Here is a 20,577-nt window from a genome sequence, read left to right as displayed (position 1 = left end):
CTAGACACTTCGTGAAAACCCTTTGGGAGGCTGCAAGGCTGAAGGGAAGAACACAGTATTGGAGGTGGAGATCCCCCACCCGGAATCTCAGTTACTGGCGAGAGGCCAGGTGTATTGGAATATGCCTCCTTGAGGTCCAGTGAGCACAGCCAGTCCCCCTCGTCCAAGAGGGGGTACAAGGTAGGAAGGGTGAGCATTCTGAACCGTTCCCCGACCAGAAACTTGTTCAGAGCACGGAGGTCCAGGATTGGACGCAGATCCCCCATCTTCTTGGGTACCAGAAAGTACCGGGAATAAAATCCGGTATTCCATTGGTCTGGAGGAACTTCCTCGACCGCCCGAAGGCGAAGAAGGACCTGAGCTTCCTGCAGAAGGAGAGGCAGCTGAGACCGGGCAGAAGGAAACTCTCTTGGAGGAAGGTCCGGGGTTACCTGACTGAAGTGCAGGGAGTACCCTTCCCGGATGATAGAAAGCACACAGCTGTCAGTGGTAAGACTTTCCCACTGGGTATAGAAATGATGGAGACAACCCCCGATGGGGAGGGGGGAAGGCTTCAGGAGGAAGGGAGCCCGAAGGCTCACACTGGAATTCTCAAAAAGACAGCCCAGGCTTCGCCGGAGCCGGCAGCTGGGCCTTAGCCAAATGCTGCTGCTGCTGTTGCGGCCGCTTCGAAGGAGGCCGAGAGAATACAGGAGTAGATTTATGCGGATACCTCTGGAGAGGAATTTTATAGGGCCGTGCCGGAGGGGTCTTTGGCTTAAGTCTCACCAGAGACGCGAGAGGCGCTTAGTGGGTGCCTCAATGGAAGATTGGCAAGACGATCCTGGAGGTTCGGATCCATGTCCACAATCCTGAGCCAAGCGAGGCGACGCATGACGATCGCAAATGCCTTGACCTCGAGGACAACTCGAAGGCGTCATAGGCCATCTGAAACATATAGAGGCAGAGCTGGGAGAGGGTCTCCTCAAGGAGGCGAAACTCCTGACGCCGAGAATCCGGTACATCCTCCCGGAACGAGCGGAGGGCGTCCACACAGAACTGGAGGTAGGACGTGAAGATAAAGCTATAGTTGAGGACACGGTTCGCTATCATCGAATTTTGATAAAGACAACGACCAAATTTGTCCATCGTAAGGCCCTCCCTGCCCGGAGGTACGGCAGTGTAAACCTTCGAGGGGTTGGACTTCTTTAAGGAAGACTCAACCACCAAGGACTGGTGAGAAAGCTGCGAATTCTCAAACCCCTTATCCGGTATCGTCAAGTAGCGGGACTCCAGGTTCCAGAGAAATGTTTGCCGGAGAACCTGGTGCAAAGGCAAGTGCATTGCCTCACAGGGCTGATGATCAACACCCATTTCCGCCAAATTCCTGGGTATAACGGGACTCAGACTGGAGGTTCAGGTTCAAGGCCCTACCCATGTCAGAGATGAAACAAGTAAAGGAGGAGTTTTGAGAAGAAGACACCCTCCTGAGGAGACCCCAAGCGAGATCTGGGGGCAGCCGAGAAAGAGGGAGAAATTTCCCTCGAATAGTAAGCTGGAGCCTCGGAGTCCCACGAATGGGAGACCGAAGAGGCTCGAATAAAGTGTCTGGAGGGCGTCGAGGAACAACCCCGAGCAAGACGGACCGGGGAAGACCCCGGGGTCCGAGGAAGCAGCTGGTGAAGCCTCGGAGAAAATGGGGCAAATTAAAATTCCTCCACCGGTTTCGAAGAAAACCCCTTAGAGGCTGGCAGCCGCCTCGATGGGGAACATACACTAGAGTCCAACTCGAGGACAAGCGTGTCCCTGGAAGGTTTCGCGGGCAGAGAAGACCGGGGCTTAAGAGGGATAAGCCGCGACATGGCAGCGGGGGAAAAACGGGCCCCTGGCCTGGATCCCGGATAAGTCACAGGTGACTCAGGGGAAGAAGAGTCACTCGAGGGAACCCGGCGAGTCTTGCGGGTATGGCCTCGACCGAGACAAGGTCGAGACCGAGGTCAGGGGCGTCAAAGTCGGGACCAGTTGGCTCACCACCGAGGAAAGCTGCGTGGTAAGTATAGCCTTAAGCATGTCCTTGAACATAGGCACCAAGACCAAAGGTGGTTGGGTCTTAGGTGCAGCAGTGCGCTCCTTCAGGGGCGACCTCAAGAAAGAGTATTCCCTACGTGAGGAGGCACACTTAGAGTGATGTCTCGAAGACACCGACGAGACGGCACTGACATGAACTCCAAGGTAGGCTTCTTTGCCCGCACACCTGAAGAGGAAAGAGGAGACTTACCCAAGGCCGGAGTAGCCGAGGCACCCAAAGAGGGCGCCGAGGCTCAGCTCGACACCTGTCCCGCAGGATCCATGGGGCCAAAGAGTTGGAGAACCTTGGCCACCCTTCTACGAAGAGCCCGCGGTTGCAAAGTCACACAACGGGGACACGACTCAGCGCAGTGTTCTGCACCCAGGCACTCCACACACCAATAATGAGGGTCGGTAATGGAGATAACCCGGTTGCACTTAGTACAGTTTTTAAACCCAGAACGAGGCTGGGACATAAGGAAATACGGCTGCGGCCCCGCGAGGCTTATGGCTCCGCGGAAAACAGAGAACTGAGGCCACGCTGAGGAGACGCATGCCCTAGGTCGGGCGGGAGGGACACGCACGCATGCACGGGCCAATCGCAAGCTTGAAGGTCTTCAAGCAAGTCTGCTTGCGAAAACATCCACTAGGGGGCTCCGTCGGTGACGTCACCCACATGTAGAGAATATGCTGCCTGCTTGTCTTGGGATAATCACTTTGTTATTCTCACTCACTTTAAGGGGTCTTCCTGGTCGCTGTCTATGCTGTCAGCCTCACTGTCAGGGTCTCCTCTCCATGTCTGATCCACCATAACAGGGTCCTGCTCGACATCACTCCAGCTGTCTTCATCTAACAAAAGATAACAGACATTTTTTTTAACAAAAATTCACCGCTCTTTGGGTAAGCCTACAAAAGCTGTTACATTCCATCATGTTATCACTTCTCTTACAATGCTGAAAGCCCAATCTAAGCCATGACTAGGGTTTCTATTCTTAGGAGTTCATAAATTGTAACTATAGGTGTTTATTTTCCAGTTAATTGGTGATTTTTTTTTACACCCCCCCAAATAAATTATAATTTCAACATATTACAATCATCTGGCTGCAGTAGAGAAGTAGCCTATAGTAAGTTAAGTGGGCTGAGAACCTGGGGAACGAGGGTTGATTCCCACTGAACAAGCTATTTAACCATTGCCCCAGGTACAACTCCTCCCCACCAAAAAAACAAACAAACACACTTCATTGTGAGCACACTAGGGGCAGAGAAAGTACTTGCATATACTATGTAAACCGTTTTGGCTGTACCACAGAAAGGACGTATTTCAAATACATTACCCATGCCCTCACCCAGTAATTCCTTCTGTGCATCATAGTAACATAGTAAATACTTTACAACCTTTACTAACAAGTTACATTCCCCCAGCACTTAGCAATACACCTTCATACTAAAGTAGCCCCCAACCTATCAACCCCACCCCCATACCCACTAAGAGAATGCTTCACCTTAGCCCAGTGGTATCAAACTTGCGGCCCACCAGGTACTATTTTGAGGCCCTCGGTATGTTTATCATAATCATAAAAGTAAAATAAAACAGTTTCTTGATCATATGTCTCTTTAGCTATAAATTACAATATTATTAAGACTTAGACAAAAGGAAAGATTTATAAACTATAAAGCACAGTTACCTACCATAACAGATGTTATCCAGGGACATCAGGCAAATATTCTCACTGATGGGTGATGTCACTGACGGAGCCCTGGTACGGACACTTGAAAAGTGAATCGCAACTTTAAGTTTAGAAAGTTTGCGATTAGCCCGCACCGCGCATGCGTGAGCACCTTCCCGCCCGATGTAGGCGTGTGGTCCCTCAGTTAATTTAAGCCAACTAAGCAGCCAACCCGAGGAGGTGGGTGGGTTGTGACAATCTCTGCCTGCTGTCCCTGGATAACACCTGTTACGGTAAGTAACTGTGCTTTATCCCAGGACAAGCAGGCAGCATATTCTCACTGACAGGTAACCTTCAAGCTAACTAGAAAGGGATGGAGGGAGAGTTGGCCATTAAAAAAAAAACAAATTTTGCGAAACTGACTGGCCGCATGCCCATCCCGTCTGGAAAAAATTTCCAGACAGTAATGTGAAGGTATGAACTGAGGACCAGGTGGCAGCTTTGCAGATTTCCTCAATATGAGTAGATCTGAGGTAAGCTACAGAAGCTGCCATAGCACGGACTTTGTGAACAGTGACACGACTCTCCAGAGGCAGTCGAGTCTGAGTATAGCAGAATGAGATACAGGATGCCAACCAGTTGGATACTGTCCATTTGGTGACAGGATGACCCAACTTATTATGATCAAATGAGATGAAGACTTGGGGAGGTGTTCTATGACAGTGTTCTTCAACTGCTGGTCCGTGGACCAGTGCCGGTCCACAGGGCTGGCACATGTATTGGGCCCAATTCAGTGTTCTTCAGCCGCTGGTCCACGGTGCGATCAATGCAGCATTGTCTTCGGGCCAACTCCCTCTTCCTCAGTGGTGCAGTGCACAAAGCCGTGGGCAGAGGTTCCTACGCACGTCCTGCACCTGAACCGGAAGCTTTCTCTCTGACGTCACAATGTCAGAGGGAAGGCTTCCAGATGAGGCGCAGGATGCATGAGGAGCCGCTGCTCATGGCTTTGTGCACTGCAGCACTGAAAAAGAGGGAGCCGGCACAAAAATAACACCAGGGGGCGGCATAAAATGGCCAGGCGGGAGCAAGCCAGAAGGTAAGGCACAGCATGGAGGGATGGAGACAACAACGGTAGGGGGAATGATTTTATTTTTGAATTTAGTGATCGATTTACATCTTCTGTCTGTTCAGGAAGAAATGCATTTGTTTCTTTTCTTCTGGGGTTGTACTGCATGCAGAGTCTTGCATCTTAGGTTTTGTTTGTGTATATTAGTACTTTTAGTTTTTGGTCCAGTATTTGCATGGGGTTATCTATGTTCTAGTAGGAATTAATATTGAGATGCATACAGTATGCTTTGTGTAGTTTAATTTTGTGGTTAACCATTATGTGTTGATAATACGATTATATTGTGTATGTGTATATATAAAAAAATGGTGTTACAATTAGTAACATTATGGGGTCTGGCCCACAACTTAGCCCAGTGTACTTCAACTGCCGGTCCACAAAATAATTATTTTATTTCCGGTTCATAGGTGTCAAAAGGTTGAAGAATACTGTTTCTATGAGGCTTTGTCAGATCGATGTAGCAAACCAAAGCATGTTTCTATGTTTCTATGTTTACAGTCCAAAGTGTGCAGTGCCGTTTCTCCTGGATGAGAATGAGGCTTAGGAAAAAAAACTGGAAGAACAACGGACTGATTGAGATGAAAGTCTGTAACTACTTTCGGAAGAAACTTAGGATGCATGCTTAGAGCCACTTTAACACAGTGAAAAACTGTGAAAGGTAGACCTGCGACCAACGCTTGTAGCTCACTGACCCCTCCTGGCAGAAGTGAGGGAGATGAGAAAAAGCAACAGGTATTATCCAGGGACAGCAGGCAGATGTTCTCAACATGGGGGTGATGTAACCGACAGAGCCCCCTAGCAGACGTTTTCGCAAGCAGACTTGCTTGAAGACCTTCAAGCTTGTGATTGGCCCGCACATGCGAGCATGCCCCTCCCGCCCGACCTAGGGCATGCGTCTCCTCAGCGTGGCCTCAGTTCAGATAGCTAGCAAAGAAGCCAACCATGGGAAGGTGGTTGGGTTGCGAGAATATCTGCCTGCTGTCCCTGGATAACACCGGTTACGGTAAGTAACTGTGCTTTATCCCAGGACAAGCAGGCAGCATATTCTCAACATGTGGGAGACTCCAAGCTAACCAGAATGGGATGGAGGGAGAGTTGGCTATTTAGGAGAATAGATTTTACAAAACGGACTGGCCAAAATGGCCATCATGCCTGGAGAAAGTATCCACACAGTAGTGCGAAGTAAATGTATGAACCGAGGACCAAGTGGCAGCCTTACAGATTTCCTAAAGCGGAGTTGAGCGGAGGAAAGCAACAGACTCCGCCATCGCTCTGACCTTGTAGCCCGTGACTCGACCCGGTAGGGAGAGACCAGCCTGAGCGTAACAGAAAGAGATACAAGCGGCCAACCAGTTAGAAATGGTCCGCTTAGAAATAGAGCAACCCAAGCGATTTGGATCGAAAAAGAGGAACAGCTGGGGAGCAGAACGATGAGGAGCGGAGCGCTTCAAGTAGAAGGCCAGCGCATGCTTACAATCAAGAGAATGCAGAGCCACTTCTCCAGGGTGAGAATGGGGCTTCGAAAAAACACAGAAGAACAATTGATTGGTTGATGTGAAACTCAGAAACAACCTTAGGCAAGAACTTAGGATGGGTACGGAGAACCACCTTATCATGATAGAAAACAGTGAAAGGTGGGTCCGCTACCATGGCTTGAAGTTCACTGACCCGACGGGCAGAAGTGAGAGCAATCAGAAACACAACATTCCTAGTAAGAAACTTCAAGTGAGCCTGTGCTAGCGGCTCGAAAGGGGGTTTCATCAAGCGAGCAAGGATCACGTTAAGATCCCAAACCACAGGAGGAGGTTTAATGGGCAGATGAACATGGAAAAGGCCTTTCTTGAAGTGGGAAACCACAGGATGAACAGAGATAGGCTTCCCGTCAATCGGCTGATGAAAAGCAGCAATGGCACTAAGGTGGACTCGAACAGAAGAGGACTTGAGTAAAGTGACAGACAAGTGTAACAGATAATCCAGGACAGCAGATAAGGAGGCAGGTGGCGGCTCCTGCTGCCGAGTAGCACACCAGGAAGAAAAGCGGGTCCACTTCTGATGGTAACATTGGCGAGTGGACTCCTTCCGAGACGCCTCCAGAACATCCAGCACAGGCTGGGAGAACTGGAACGAGGGCATCAAGTCTAGAGGAACCAAGCCGTCAAGTGCAGACTGTAGGTTGGGATGAAGTAGAGAACCCCGACTCTGCATAAGCAGAGAAGGAAAAACAGGCAGAAGAAGAGGCTCCCTGGAACTGAGTTGCAACAGAAGGGAGAACCATGGCTGTCGGGGAAACCGAGGAGCTCCCTGGAACTGAGTTGCAACAGAAGGGAGAACCATGGCTGTCGGGGAAACCGATGTGCTATCAGAATCATGGTGGCACACGTGGACTTGAGCCTGACGAGAGTCTTCAGAATCAGAAGGAATGGAGGGAACGCATACAGAAACAGGTTCGTCCAATCCAGTAGAAACGCATCCGCTTCGAGCCTGAGAGGGGTGTAAACCCTGGAGCAAAAGCGGGGCAACTTGTGATTGAGAGGGGAAGCAAACAGATCGACATTCGGAGTCCTCCTACGAGCAAACACCCGACGCAGGGTCAAGGAATGGATGGACCACTTGTGAGGCTGCAGAAGACGACTCAACTTGTCCGCCAGACAATTGTGCTAGCCCTGAATGTAGACCGCTAGAAGAAATATGTTGCGGCGGATGGCCCAATCCCAGAGCCGCATCGCCTAAAGGCACAGGACAAGGACCCCATGCCCCCCTGTTTGTTGATATAATACATGGCGACCTGGTTGTCCGTGCGGACCAGCACCACTCGGTCGCAAAGCAAGTGACAAAAAGCTTTCAGGGGGAGGAAAATCGCTCGAAGCTCCAGCAGATTGATGTGACAAGAATGGTCAGCACTGGACCAAAGACCCTGAGTGTGAAGACCGTCCAGATGAGCCCCCCAAGCATAGGCAAACGAGTCCGTCATCAGGACCTTCTGCGGAAGAGGAGCATGAAACAGAAAACCTCTGGAAAGACTGGAGGAGAGCATCCACCAACAGAGAGACTGCTTCAACAAAGGAGTCACGACAATGAGTCGAGATACAGGATCCCAATCCTGGTTCCATTGGGATGCTAGAGTCCATTGAAGAATACGGAGGTGAAGTCTGGCAAAACGAGCCATGTGAACCATGGAGGCCATGTGCCCTAGGAGGATCATCAGGAGCTGAGCAGGGGCCGAAGACAGATGAGCCACCCTCTGGCATAAACGAACAAGGGCCTCTTGACGAGGCAAGAAGGAGCAGAGATGAACCGTGTCCAGGACCGCTCTAATGAATTCCAGAGACTGGGACGGACAGAGGTGGGACTTGGGGAAGTTCAACTCGAAGCCAAGACTCTGCAGGAGCAAGATGGTCCGAATCGTCGCTCGCAGAACTTCGTGGTGCGAGGACGCTTTGATCAACCAGTCATCGAGGTAGAGAAACGCCTGCAGGGTGCAGGGCCGCAACTACCACAACTAGACCCTCGGAGAAGCCGCCAGGCTGAAGGGAAGAACATGGTATTGGAGGTGGAGGTCCCCCACCCGGAATCTCAGATACCGGCGAGAGGCCAGGTGTATCGGAATGTGCCTGTACGCCTCCTTGAGGTCCAGTGAGCACAGCCAGTCCCCCTCGTCCAAGAGGGGGTACAAGGTAAGAAGGGTGAGCACTCTGAACCGTTCCCTGACCAGAAACTTGTTCAGAGCACGGAGGTACAGGATCGGACGCAGATCCCCCATCTTCTTGGGTACCAGAAAGTACCGGGAATAAAATCCCGGAACAAGCGGAGGGCGTCCACACAGCACCTGAGGTAGGACATGAAGATAAAGTTATAGTTGAGGACACGGTTCGCCATCATTGAGTTTTGATAAAGACAGCGACCAAACTTTGTCCATCATACGGCCCTCCCAGCCCGTAGGGACGGCAGCGTAAACCTTTGAGGGGCTGGACTTCTTCAAGGAAGACTCGACCATAAAGGACTGGTGAGAAAGCTGAGAACTCTCAAACCCCTTAACTGGGATTGTCCGGTAACGGGACTCCAACTTGGAGGGAATGGCCGTGACCGCATAGGTGGGTCTCCAGGTTCCGGAGAAATGTTTGCCGGAGAACCTGGTGCAAAGGCAAGCGCAGCGCCTCACGGGGTTGATAATCAACACCCATTTCTGCCAGGAATTCCTGGGTATAACGGGACTCAGACTGGAGGTCCAGGTTCAAGGCAAGCTTGAAGGTCTTCAAGCAAGTCTGCTTGCAAAAATGTCTGCTAGGGGGCTCCGTCGGTGTTGTCACCCACATGTTGAGAATATGCTGCCTGCTTGTCCTGGGATAAACTACTTTCCAGGTGAGAAATTTGAGATGAGCTGTTGCCATTGATTTAAATGGTGGTTTCATCAACCTGGAAAGAACTACATTAAGGTACCAGACGACAAGTGGAAGCTTGAGAGGTGGTTAACACTGAAAAGCCTTTTCATGAATCTGGAGACCAATGGATGAGCAGTGAGAGGCTTTCCCCACGACTGGCATATGAAAAGCTGTAATAGCATTGAGATGGACTCTGATAGATGTAGATTTAAGACCAGAATCAGAGAGATGAAGGAGATAATCTAGCACCAATTCCAATGACAAGGAAGTTGGATCATGATGATGATGACGGAGACACCGGGAAGAAAACTGAGTCCACTTTTGTTGATAACACAGTTGAGTGGCCGGTTTCCTGGAAGCATCAATAATAGTGTAGATAGGCTGAGAGAGATGCAATGATGTCAGCCCGAGAGATACCAAGCTGTCAGGTGTAACGATTGCACGTTGGGATGAAGAAGAGCTCCTTGATTCTGTGTAAGCAGAGTAGGAAATATTGGAAGAGGTATGGGTTCCCTGGTGCTGAAGTAGAAGAACTAATGTTGTCTGAGCCACCGAGGAGCTATGAGTATCATGGTGGCTGACTCCTGCTTGAGTTTGAAAAGAGTTTTCAGGACGAGAGGAGTGGGAGGGACCGCATAGAGGAACAATTGGGTCCAATCCAGGAGAAACACATCTGCTTCTAGGTGATGAGGAGAGTAAAGACTGGAGCAGAAGCAGGGCAGTTGGTGATTGTGGAGAGCTGTGAATAAGTCTACTTGAGGAGTGCCCCATCGTGCAAAGATGGACTGAAGAGTTGTCAAGCTGAGTGTCCATTCATGAGGCTGGAGAATTCAGCTGAGGTTGTCTGCCAAGGAATTCTGTTCGCCCTGTATGTAGACTGCTCACGGAAAAAGATTGCGGATGGTCACCCAAAGGCAAATCTTTTGAGCCTCCTGACAAAGTGGAAGAGAGCCCGTGCCTCCTTGCTTGTTAATGTAGTATATTGCTACTTGATTGTCCGTGTGAAGGAGGAGGACTTGGTCGGTCAGGAGATGTTGGAAAGTTTTAGCACGTAATACATCGCTCTGAGCTCCAGCAAATTGATGTGAAATTTGCGTTCGTTGGACATCCAATAACCCTGCGTTTGAAGGCCGCTCATGTGCACTCCCCAGGCATAGGTAGTAGCATCCATCATGAGTGCCTGGTGATGCGGAGGGAGATTGAAAAGAAGACCTCTGGATAGATTGGAATAGGGTCATCCACCAGTGGAGCGATTGCAGAAGAGATGAGGTTACAGAGATATGCTGTGAGAACGGATCTGTCACCTGGCACCACTGATAAGCTAGGGCCCACTGAGGAGTGTGAAGATGCAATCTGGCTAGAGGGGTGACATGAACCGTGGAGGCCATGTGGCCCAGGAGAACCATCATGCGTCTCGCAGAGATTGTTTGTAGCTGAAACATCTTTTGACAGAGATGAAGCAATGCAGCTAGGCGATCTGGAGGAAGAAATGCCCTCATGAGAGTAGTATCCAGAATAACCCCGATGAACTGAAGACGCCAAGTCGGTTGGAGGTTGGACTTTGGGAAATTGATTTCGAAGCCCAAGGTTTTTTAGGGTTTTGTTTGGGTTTTTTAAAATCTTTATTTCATTTTATAGTTTTGACATAATTATTAGTCACTTCAAAGAAATATTACAATACCAGTTCCAACATTAATTTAACAGAATAATCTAAAAGGAAAATTTACATAAAAAGAAACAAAACAGGCTTTTTAGGAAGGAAAAAATTAAAACTCCATTCTAAATATATTGGATTGTGAAATTAGACCTCAATTAAGGGGGGAAAACGCTGTGCATTCACTGAATTCTCTCACCAAACTTTACAAGGAAAATAAAGATGGTGTTATACCTAGGGCCCGGGGGTAAATGAACTCAGCATATTACTGACATATATCCTTAAGTCTGCTTATCTGATCTGGGTGTTGCCAAGACAACTTCAAATGTTTCCACAACCTTTGTGACCTGGGAGTTGCCCAAACAGCATCAAAAGGACAGATGGAAAACCGGTCTCTATAACACCTTCTTGATTACATCAAAAGGACTGGCCGGGGGGGTAACTGAAATCCACAAAGTCTGCTTCTCTGGCATCCTGACTTCCTTTTGTCTCTCAAATAACATCAGTAAAGCCAGATGGGAAAACCAGTCTCTGTAAACACCTCATTCATAACCTCAAAAGGACAGTAACGCCAGATGGGACCTGAATGTTGACAAAACAACATCAAAGGGAGAGTGAAACCAGCTGCAACACCTCCTTCTGACATCCTGACCTGGGTGTTGTCAAAACAAGGACCAGCTGTTTATGAACTCCGCAGTTTGCATCCTATATAAGACCTGAATTCTGACCCTGACATTTGAATCCAAGACGTCTACAGGGACAGAAGCCACGATGTCTAAAGGGACAGTCCTTTGGTCCCCCCCGCCTATCAATTGCAAGGATTCCCAATTGTGAAAGTGGTCAGTGTATGGGGTCCAGGTGATGCTATTTTATTCTTATATATATATATGTATAATAAAGGATTATTGTTTATGCTTTTATATTGTCTGTGTGCTTTTCTGAGTGTCACTGATCATCCTATTTGACAGAAATAAGTGGCGTAACAGATGGTCATTGAGTGGGAATTAGAATCTTATTAAACTGAGCTGGCTTGGAACATAAATTCTCTCAAGAATGCTAAGTTTGCTCTTTGGCAGAAATAAATTTTATCAACTGCTGAGGTTCAAAATAAACAAATCTATTCCCGTGATAGATCATCACACATTTACAAGGGTATCTGAATATGAATGTACCACCTAACTGCAAGACCCTCGGTCTCAAAATGAGAAATTGTTTTCTTCTCTTTTGGGTTATTCGTGACACATCAGGATACATTCTCACTAATTTTGTCATAATAGGTATATCTTTAAACTTGAAAAACAATTTAAGCATCCATTCTCTGTCAGAGTCAATAGCAAATTGTACAAGCGTAGCAGTTGCCGGTATCTCATTATCCGACCTCTCAAGGAAATTTGTTAAATCCAAACTATCAGCAAATAAATTCTGATGGTTTGGTTTCTGAATAGGCGGTCTAGTTGGTAAGTAATATATTTTAGTGAGAGGTGGATAAGAGGTTTCGGGAACTTTCAAGACCTCTTTCAAATATTTCTTAAACATATCTTGCACTGAAATAAATGGTAGTTTTGGAAAATTTGTAATCCGAAGATTACATCTTCTGGTCATGTTTTCTAGCATTTCCACCTTGAAGTTAAGATTTCCACTGTCCCTTACCCACACCAAGGCCTGGGATTCCACAGTTTTTATTCTGGTCTCATGACCATCCACTTTAATTTCCATGCAAGATAGTCTATTTTTCAACCCCCAATTTTCAGATACAACAGTAGTATAACGTGTAGTAAGTTGCTGCATTTGAGTCCCCATAGAGATTTGTAAAGTGGATATTGCTTCCCAAAGTGTTTCCATATTGAAAACCTTGAGTCTCTGCATAGGTATTAGTTCAGAACCCAGAGACTCTGATGCAATTAAAGTACCTGAAACCTCAGCTGGAGATGGATCCAATATTAGGAAGTCCTGAGGCAATTGCTGTTCCAGCTCCTCCGAGTGCTCCAATGACTGACTTGGCTTCCCAGCTCCTCTTGGTGAGACGACTCCCGAACTCAGCTGGTCTGAAGAGGGAACACCCCGGGCCGCTCCAACTTCCATCTGCTGCTCTGATGCCCCAGGGCAACTCAGAGGACTCCGCTCCTCGGAGATAGTGATGTTGCTTCGAGGGAGAGCACTGATGCTTCAGCGAGCGTGTCTCTCCTAGCCGAAGAAAACTCCGGCTCACTTGTTCCAATCCCAAGCTGAAGAAAAACATCCATTGGGCCCGCAGCTGTTACCGAAGATAATTCCGGGAAAACCCGGAGTTTAGATTTGCAGCGTTAGATATGAACTTTTTTAATGCGCATACATGTTATGCACATTAATGTAATCACTCAATACTCAAGTCTCATAACACTTCTTTTTTTGCAGGGCAGACAGTACCAGTGTAGCTTCATTTTTTATTTGTTTCCTTTTATTCAATCATGTCATGTATATGGTCTAATGGTTTTTGTTTTAATGGGGCGGCAAAATCCTTTAATTATATATTTTTTTAGTTACGTGTTCTTTTTAATCGTCTAATCATTACAAATTTTCCCCTGTTTCAGGCCTTTACATTTCATGTTTTTTAGAACGAGATTTCATCATGATGTTACTAGCTGCCACCATTTTTTAATTGAGTAAGCCCTCTGTCGGAATCTTTTGAGTTTTTTTGGAAAAAACCACATTTCGACACGGTTCTTTCAACCCTGGTAAGTCCACTTTACTTCTGTTAACATGGGCTTAATGATCAGATTTTTAAATTTTTATTCTTTTATACAGGGTACGACAGCATTATGATTATTTTTATTAATTACTTTCTTACATTTTCCGTCTTAACTTTTATTCTATGCCCTTACTTTTTTGTTTTCACTGTCGGCCTTGCTGCTGTTTTTTTTCATTTTAAATATAATTATTTGCACATATTTTAGCTTTCATTCAAGAGAACATGCCAGAAACTAGATTTTCACCTGTACCATTAAAATTCTCTTTTTGGCACTTACAAGCACGCGTCATGTTTCTACTACAGCCTGTTACTAGGCGGTTCAACATCTGAACCTTTTTGGTACGTATCACAATGTTTTTTCAGATCAAATTTTGACTTTTCAGTTATAAAGAGATTATGTACTTACCCTGGTAAGCTCTTTTCCAGTAGATAAGTGAGACATTTTAGATCATAGGGTTATTTACCCTTACTCGCATGAGCTGCAGAAGAAATCTATTCAAGGTTTCTCATCTGCCTACACAGGCTAGTTTAGCGCCATCTAGCAGCAGAACCTTATGGGCTGTGACAAGAATCTCCAGTTGCAGCCCAGCCTGAGCATAACAGAACAATATATAGGAAGCCAACCAGTTAGAAATCATTCTATTGGAAACAGGAGGCCCCAACTTGTTAGGATCAAAGGAGAAAAAAGTTGAATGATATGTTCTATGCAACTTTGTTCTGCTAAGATAATAGGCCATAGATCACTTGCAATCCAGAGTGTGTAGTGTCACTTCTCCTGCGTGAGAATGAGACTTAGGAAAAAAATACTGGAAGCACAATTGACAGAGATGAAATTCAGTGATGACTTTCGGTAGAAACTTTGGATGTGTGTGAAGTACCACTTTGAAATGGTGGAACACTGTGGAGGGTGGATCTGTCACTAATGCTTGAAGTTCACTTACTCTTTTGGCAGAAGTGAGTGAGATGAGAAAAATAAGTTTCCACGTAAGATATTTAAGATGAGCCGCAGACATTGGTTCAAATGGAGGCTTCATTAACTTTGCAAGAACCACATTAAGGTCCCAGACCACTGGAGGCGGCTTGAGAAGTGGTTTAACATTTTAAAGTCCTTTCATGAATCTAGAGACTAGAGGATGAGCAGTTACCATCAACTGGCTGATGAAAGGCTGTAATAGTGCTGAGATGGACTCTAATCGATGTAGACTTGAGTTCCAAGTCAGACAAGTGAAGAAGGTAATCTAAGATCAGTGAAACTGAGATGGATTTCAGGATCATAGTGATGAAGACAACAGGAAGAAAAATGGGTCTACTTTTGCTGATAACATTGCTGAGTGGCTGGTTTCCTGGAGGCTTCTAAAATAAGTCATACCAGCTGAGAAAGATGAAGTTCGGGATATAGAAGTGAGCCTCAAATCTGTGTAAGAAGAGATGGAAATACTGGCAGAGGTATTGGCTCCTTGACGCTGATTTGAAGTAGAATGGAGAACCAAGGCTGCCTGGACCATCGAGGAACTATGAGAATCATGGTGGCTGACTCCTGCTTGGCTTTGACAAGAGTCTTTAGAATGAGAAGAGTGGACAGGAATGCATAGAGAAACTTGCGTGTCCAATCCAGTAGAAATGCATCTGCCTCCAGATGGTGAGGCGAGTAAAGTATGGAATAGAACTGGGGCGACTTGTTGTTGTGGGGAGATGCAAACAAATCCACTTGAGGTGTGCCCCATTGAGAAAAGATGGGTTGGAGGGCTGCAGAGTTGAGCGTCCATGTGTGAGGTTGAAAAATTCTGCTGAGCTTGTCTGCCAAGTAATTCTGTTCCCCCTGAATGTAGACTGCTTTGAGATAGATGTTTCTAGCAGTTGCCCAAAGCCAGATTTTCTGAGCCTCCCGACCAAGAAGGATGAATCCTGTGCCTCCGTTGCTTGTTTATATAGTACATGGCTACCTGATTGTCTGTGCGAAGCAAGAGGACTTGGTTGTCTATGAGATGCTGGAAAGCTTTGAGAGCATAATAAATTGCTCTGAGTTTCAGAAGATTGATATGAAACTTCTGCTCTCTGGTGGACCGATAACCCTGAATCTGAAGGCCATCCAAATGTGCCCCCCAGGTATAAGTTGATGCATTTGAGGTCAAAAGTTTTTGACGAGGAGGCATGTGACAAAGATGACCCCTGGAGAGATTGGACGAAATCATCCACTACTGAAGTGACCAAAGAGACCAGGTTACAAAAATGTGTTGCAAGAGAGGATCGGTTGACTGAGAACACTGCGAGGCCAGAGTCCATCGAGGTATCCTGAAATGGAGTCTTGCCAGAGGAGTCATGTGGACCGTAGAGGCTATATGGCCGAGAAGAACCATCATTCACCTGGCCAAGATGGACTGGAGTGGTCCACTTGATGACTGCAGTAATGTGTCTTGGTGATCCTGTGGAAGGAACACCCTCATTTGAGTGGTGTCGAAAAGAGCCCCAATGAACTGCAGCCTTTGAGATGGATGAAGTTGCGACTTGGGGAAGTTGATCTTGAAATCAAAGTTCTGAAGAAACAAGATGGTGTGATTCGTCGCTAGAACATTGTGACATGAAGGGCCTTTTATGAGCCAGTCGTCCAGATAGGGAAAGACCAAAGACCTGAAGACCCTGAGACCTCAAGGTCACTGCTACCACCACCAGGCACTTCGTGAAGACTCTGGGAGAAGATGCCAGGCCGAATGGTAGCACCTTGTATTGGTAGTGGTGATTTGCCACTTGAAATACAAGATATTTTCGGGAAGCTGGGTGAATCGAGATATGAGTGTAGGCTTACTTGAGATCTAGTGAGCATAGTCAATCATTGTGGGTCAATAGGAGATAGAGTGGCTAGAAATAGCATACAAAACTTTTATTTGACTAGGAACTTGTTGAGGGCTTTGAGGTCCAAAATTGTCTTCTTTGTTATCAGAAAATAGCGGGAGTTAAACTTCTGGTTCTGGTGATCTATAGGAACTTCCACAATGATTTTGAGGAGAAGTGAATGAACTTCTTGAAGAATAGAGGATTGATGAGAATTGGAAGCAGATTCTCTTGGAGGATGGTCCGGAGCGATGTTAAGGAAATGTAGAGAGTAACCTTCCCGAATGATTTGTAGAACCCAGCAATTGGAGGTGATGAGCTCCCAACAGTGGAAATAAAGTTGAAGATGACCTCTGATTGGCTGAGGAAGGGGCTGAATAGTAGGGATTGCAACTATGCTCTCGAACAGCAGGTTAAAAGGACTGGGTTGGCTTGGTGGGAGCAGCAGGTTGAGCCTTGGGAGGATGCTGCTGCTTTTGCTTTTTCTGTTGAGGTCTGAAAAACGCATCTGGTAAAGTAAGGAGGCCTGAAAGGTTTTGATGAAGAGGGTTTAGACAGGCTTTACTAAGGTGTCCCATCGAGTCTCATGGCTTTTGGGTTGCAGTATCTTTAGAGTCCCCAAAAAGTTCATCACTCAAACATGGAACGTTGGTTAATCTGGCCTGAAGATTAACGTCCATGTCAGAGACTCTAAGCCACTCCAATCTCCTCATGGCCACAGACATAGAAGAGGCTCTAGAGGTAAGCTCAAAAACATATGCTGAGCGAACCAAGAGAAGAGATATTTTTGATACCCAGAAAATTGCCTAATGAGATGTTTCAAGTAACATGAAAAATAAAAATTATAGTTGACGGCTCTATTAACCAACATGGAATTCTGATATAGTCATCGCCCAAATCTGTTCATAGTACAGCCCTCTCTACCTGGAGAGACAGATGCATAAATTTTCACTGCAGTAGACTACTTGAGAGTAGACTCCACAAACAGACTGATGAGGGATTTGAGGTTTATCAAATCCCAGAAGTGAAATTATCTTGTAGAGAATCCAATTTTTTTTTTTTTTTTGGGGGGGGGGCCACCGGCAACAAGAGAGGGGGATCCCAGTTCTAAGAGTCTCTTAGAATCCCATGCAAAGGGAGTCTGAGCAGCTCCTTAGGAGGCTGATCATAATCTAGAGTTTCTAGGAATTCTGCACTGAATTTAGAATCTGCCTCAATTTAAGAGAGGTCCTTTCACAATTGTCAAATAAATCGAGTGAAGGAAAGCCTCTCAGTAGGAGAAGCAGCTCTAACCTGAGAACGCAATTTAAAGCAAAACTCAAAACATTTTTATTTGAGGATGCTTTTGGATAAAACTGTCCTTTTTAGGACTAAATCAACTATTGTCCCTATCCTTACCTATTGTTTTACCCTTAAGTGTGCTTTCTTCAAATATTGTAGTTCAGTCTTGTTTCTTTTAAAGATATCTTTTTATTATTGCTGTACACTGCCTAGAAATTGGAATAAGCGGTATAAAAAATGTTTTAATAAACTTGAAATTTGAACGCCTCAGAGACTTCGATGCAGGAGAATCATCTGCTTCGGTAGAAGGCGAGGGATCAGGATTAGTCATTTGAAGATCAGAATCTAGCAACACTGAAGGAGAATGATTATTCAACCAGTGCCAGTCCGGTGTCAGTCTTAGAATGCTTACGTTTACGGGAAGTCTTTCTGGACTCCTGACGAGTGTCGTGAAGGAATGACGATGAGAGAATGGAGACCGATGATTGACACTTCAATGCAGGACTGGTAGTACTGGAACAGTGTAGAGAGATCTTCCCCGCAGTGCGAGCCCGTGGTTTTAACCTGCGGGTTTAAAGCAGGGCTGCACTATGGTGTGTTTTGTTCCAGAACACGCCGCAGTGCAGCCCCACTTTTCCACGGGTTAGAACAGCACCGGAGGCAAGAAAGGGAAGGAAGGCAGAAGGGACATGGAGGAGATGGAGGCCGGGCCGGGGCTACTTCGGCAGGTTCCCTGAACTTTTTATGCTCCATGAGTGACAGGCTGACACACAGCGTGCAGGGTGAGGGCTAGACAAGAAAGGCGCATGCGTTGCAATCGCTCAACAGCAATCCGTGGGCGTGCTTCCGACCATATCATTTGAATGCAGTAACTGTTGTGACTCAGCCACCTGGCAAGACTCTGCCATGGATCACCCAAAAACATGAGGTTAGTGAATCTAGGCCTAAATTACTTTCCTAATAGCAGCTCTGTGAGCGCTAGATAAGGCAAACATTCAAGACCTTATTTATACTTTATATAACTCTGATCCTCAGAGACACCACACTAGGTTCAAAGTCTTTCAGGTCAGGACAGTGTGGTTGGGTTGGAGTAGGGGGGGATGAGGGTTGTTCGGGGCACTTCGGGGGTTCCTTGTTCTTTTTCTTTTCTCCTTTTTTGGGGGGCTAGGTCTTTCACTGCTGATGAGTCTCATGATATATTTAAGTGAGGGGGATTGAGGCCTTTTTTCCCCCCTTTCTTTGAATATGTATGACTATCTTACAATGTTTATCTCTAAACATTAAGGACTTAAACGACATCTCATTTAGGGATTTTTTGAGGTTCCAGTCTCAAGTGGCCTTTATTTAGGAAATCTATCTTTTAATGAGCCATGAACATTATTATAGGCATCATGGCTATTCTCACTTATATTTTGCTTTGAGTCAACACACTAAAAAGACTAGGGGTGGGGGTGATGATAGCTTTGTTGAGGGATCTGCCATGGCAGGTTCACAAAGTCTCTAGAGACAAAGAGGGGAGATTTTGCTTTTCAAAGTGACCCTGGGCATTCAGCTTTTTGCATTCTAAATGTTTATTTCCCTAATGAGGGTCACATTGCTTTAATTCATTCACTGACATAGTTCCTTCTTCCACTAGCAGAGGGTTACATGCTTTTGAGGGGGGATTGCAACTTAACACTGCGCCCCTCCTATGACAGTTCGGCTCCTCATGTGTCTTATGGAGCTTCTGCTAGGGAAGCCTTAGATAAATTTTTGTAACAGTGGAATCTTTCTGATCTGTGGCGGGAATCACACCCAGGGGCAATGGATTATGCCTTTTATTTAGCAGTTGACAAAACATTTTCATGTATTGACTACTAGCTTGGAGACTCTCGAAATCGAATCCTTAGTATGCTGACACAGAAATCTTGTCCCATTCTTGGTCTGATCATGCCCTTTAAGTTTGGAGCTTAATCTCCCACAACCAGATTGTAAAGCTTTTTGTTGGCGGCTGAATGACACCCTGTTGCTGAATTCTCAACATCTAGAGCAGATTGAGACTGAATTAAAGGATTATCTTACTATTAATGATACAGAGGCACAGAGGCCATGGAGCAGTCTATCCTTTGGGAGGGACATAAAACGGTAAAGCAGGGGTGTTTAATAACCTTACAGACTCACTTGCATAACACCACTCAGGAGACGGAGAGATCTTTGCTTTCCCAAATCCATGCATTGAAGACACAACTTAAGGGTGGGGGTGCAATCGTCTCTCCTACATCAACAGCTTCATGATTTGCGTCTTGGTTTGCATAAACTACATCTGGAGGCGTTGGCCTCTGACTTGGAAAGAGCGCAACAAACTCATTTCAGATCTGGAAACAAGGCCAGCAGGTCACTTGCGCATAAATTAAAACAGCAAGCCAAGCGTAATTTCATCCCCCCAGTGTATGGACCAGAAGGTTATCTCTGTATCTTTCTGGACTCCATTGGTGATGTTTTTACAGAATACTACACTCAGTTATATACTCCAGAACACTCCCCCCTCATTAACAGATATTGAGCAGTTTTTGGATACTGTCTCCCTACCTTCCTTGCCATCTTCAGCGCTGGAGGATCTTTCTCGCCCTATAGATTTGGATGAGATCTTAAGTAGAGAATGACACGGTGGCGGTTTACCCGCGGCCACCGCATTTTAGCCGCGGGTCACCCGCCGAAAATGGGGAAGAAAACTAGCAGTCGCTGCGGCGACGGGGACAAGGCCATTCACCGCCCGCGGGGCGGTGAATGGTCTTGTCCCCCGCAGTGAGGCATGAAGGATCGCGCGGTCTCCGCAGCTCACACCCGCCTGCCCAATTGATTCTAGTGTTTAGCCAGCTCTCTCCCTT

The 20,577-nt window shown here is 46.4% G+C and overlaps 1 protein-coding gene across 6 annotated transcripts in view; it reads right to left on the bottom strand.

Moving 5' to 3' along the window:
• Positions 1-20,577, bottom strand: part of KANSL2 (KAT8 regulatory NSL complex subunit 2) — a 269,907-nt gene that overhangs the window by 143,226 nt on the left and 106,104 nt on the right. For all 6 annotated transcript variants that reach the window (XM_033936114.1, XM_033936109.1, XM_033936111.1 and 3 more), the window contains one exon: positions 2,781-2,895. In XM_033936114.1, the coding sequence (XP_033792005.1) occupies positions 2,781-2,895 (115 nt within the window). The remainder of the gene's footprint in view (positions 1-2,780; positions 2,896-20,577) is intronic.

This window comes from Geotrypetes seraphini, chromosome 3 (assembly GCF_902459505.1).
Source record: "Geotrypetes seraphini chromosome 3, aGeoSer1.1, whole genome shotgun sequence".
Lineage (NCBI taxonomy): Eukaryota > Metazoa > Chordata > Amphibia > Gymnophiona > Dermophiidae > Geotrypetes > Geotrypetes seraphini.
This window is presented reverse-complemented; position numbering and strand designations above follow the sequence as displayed.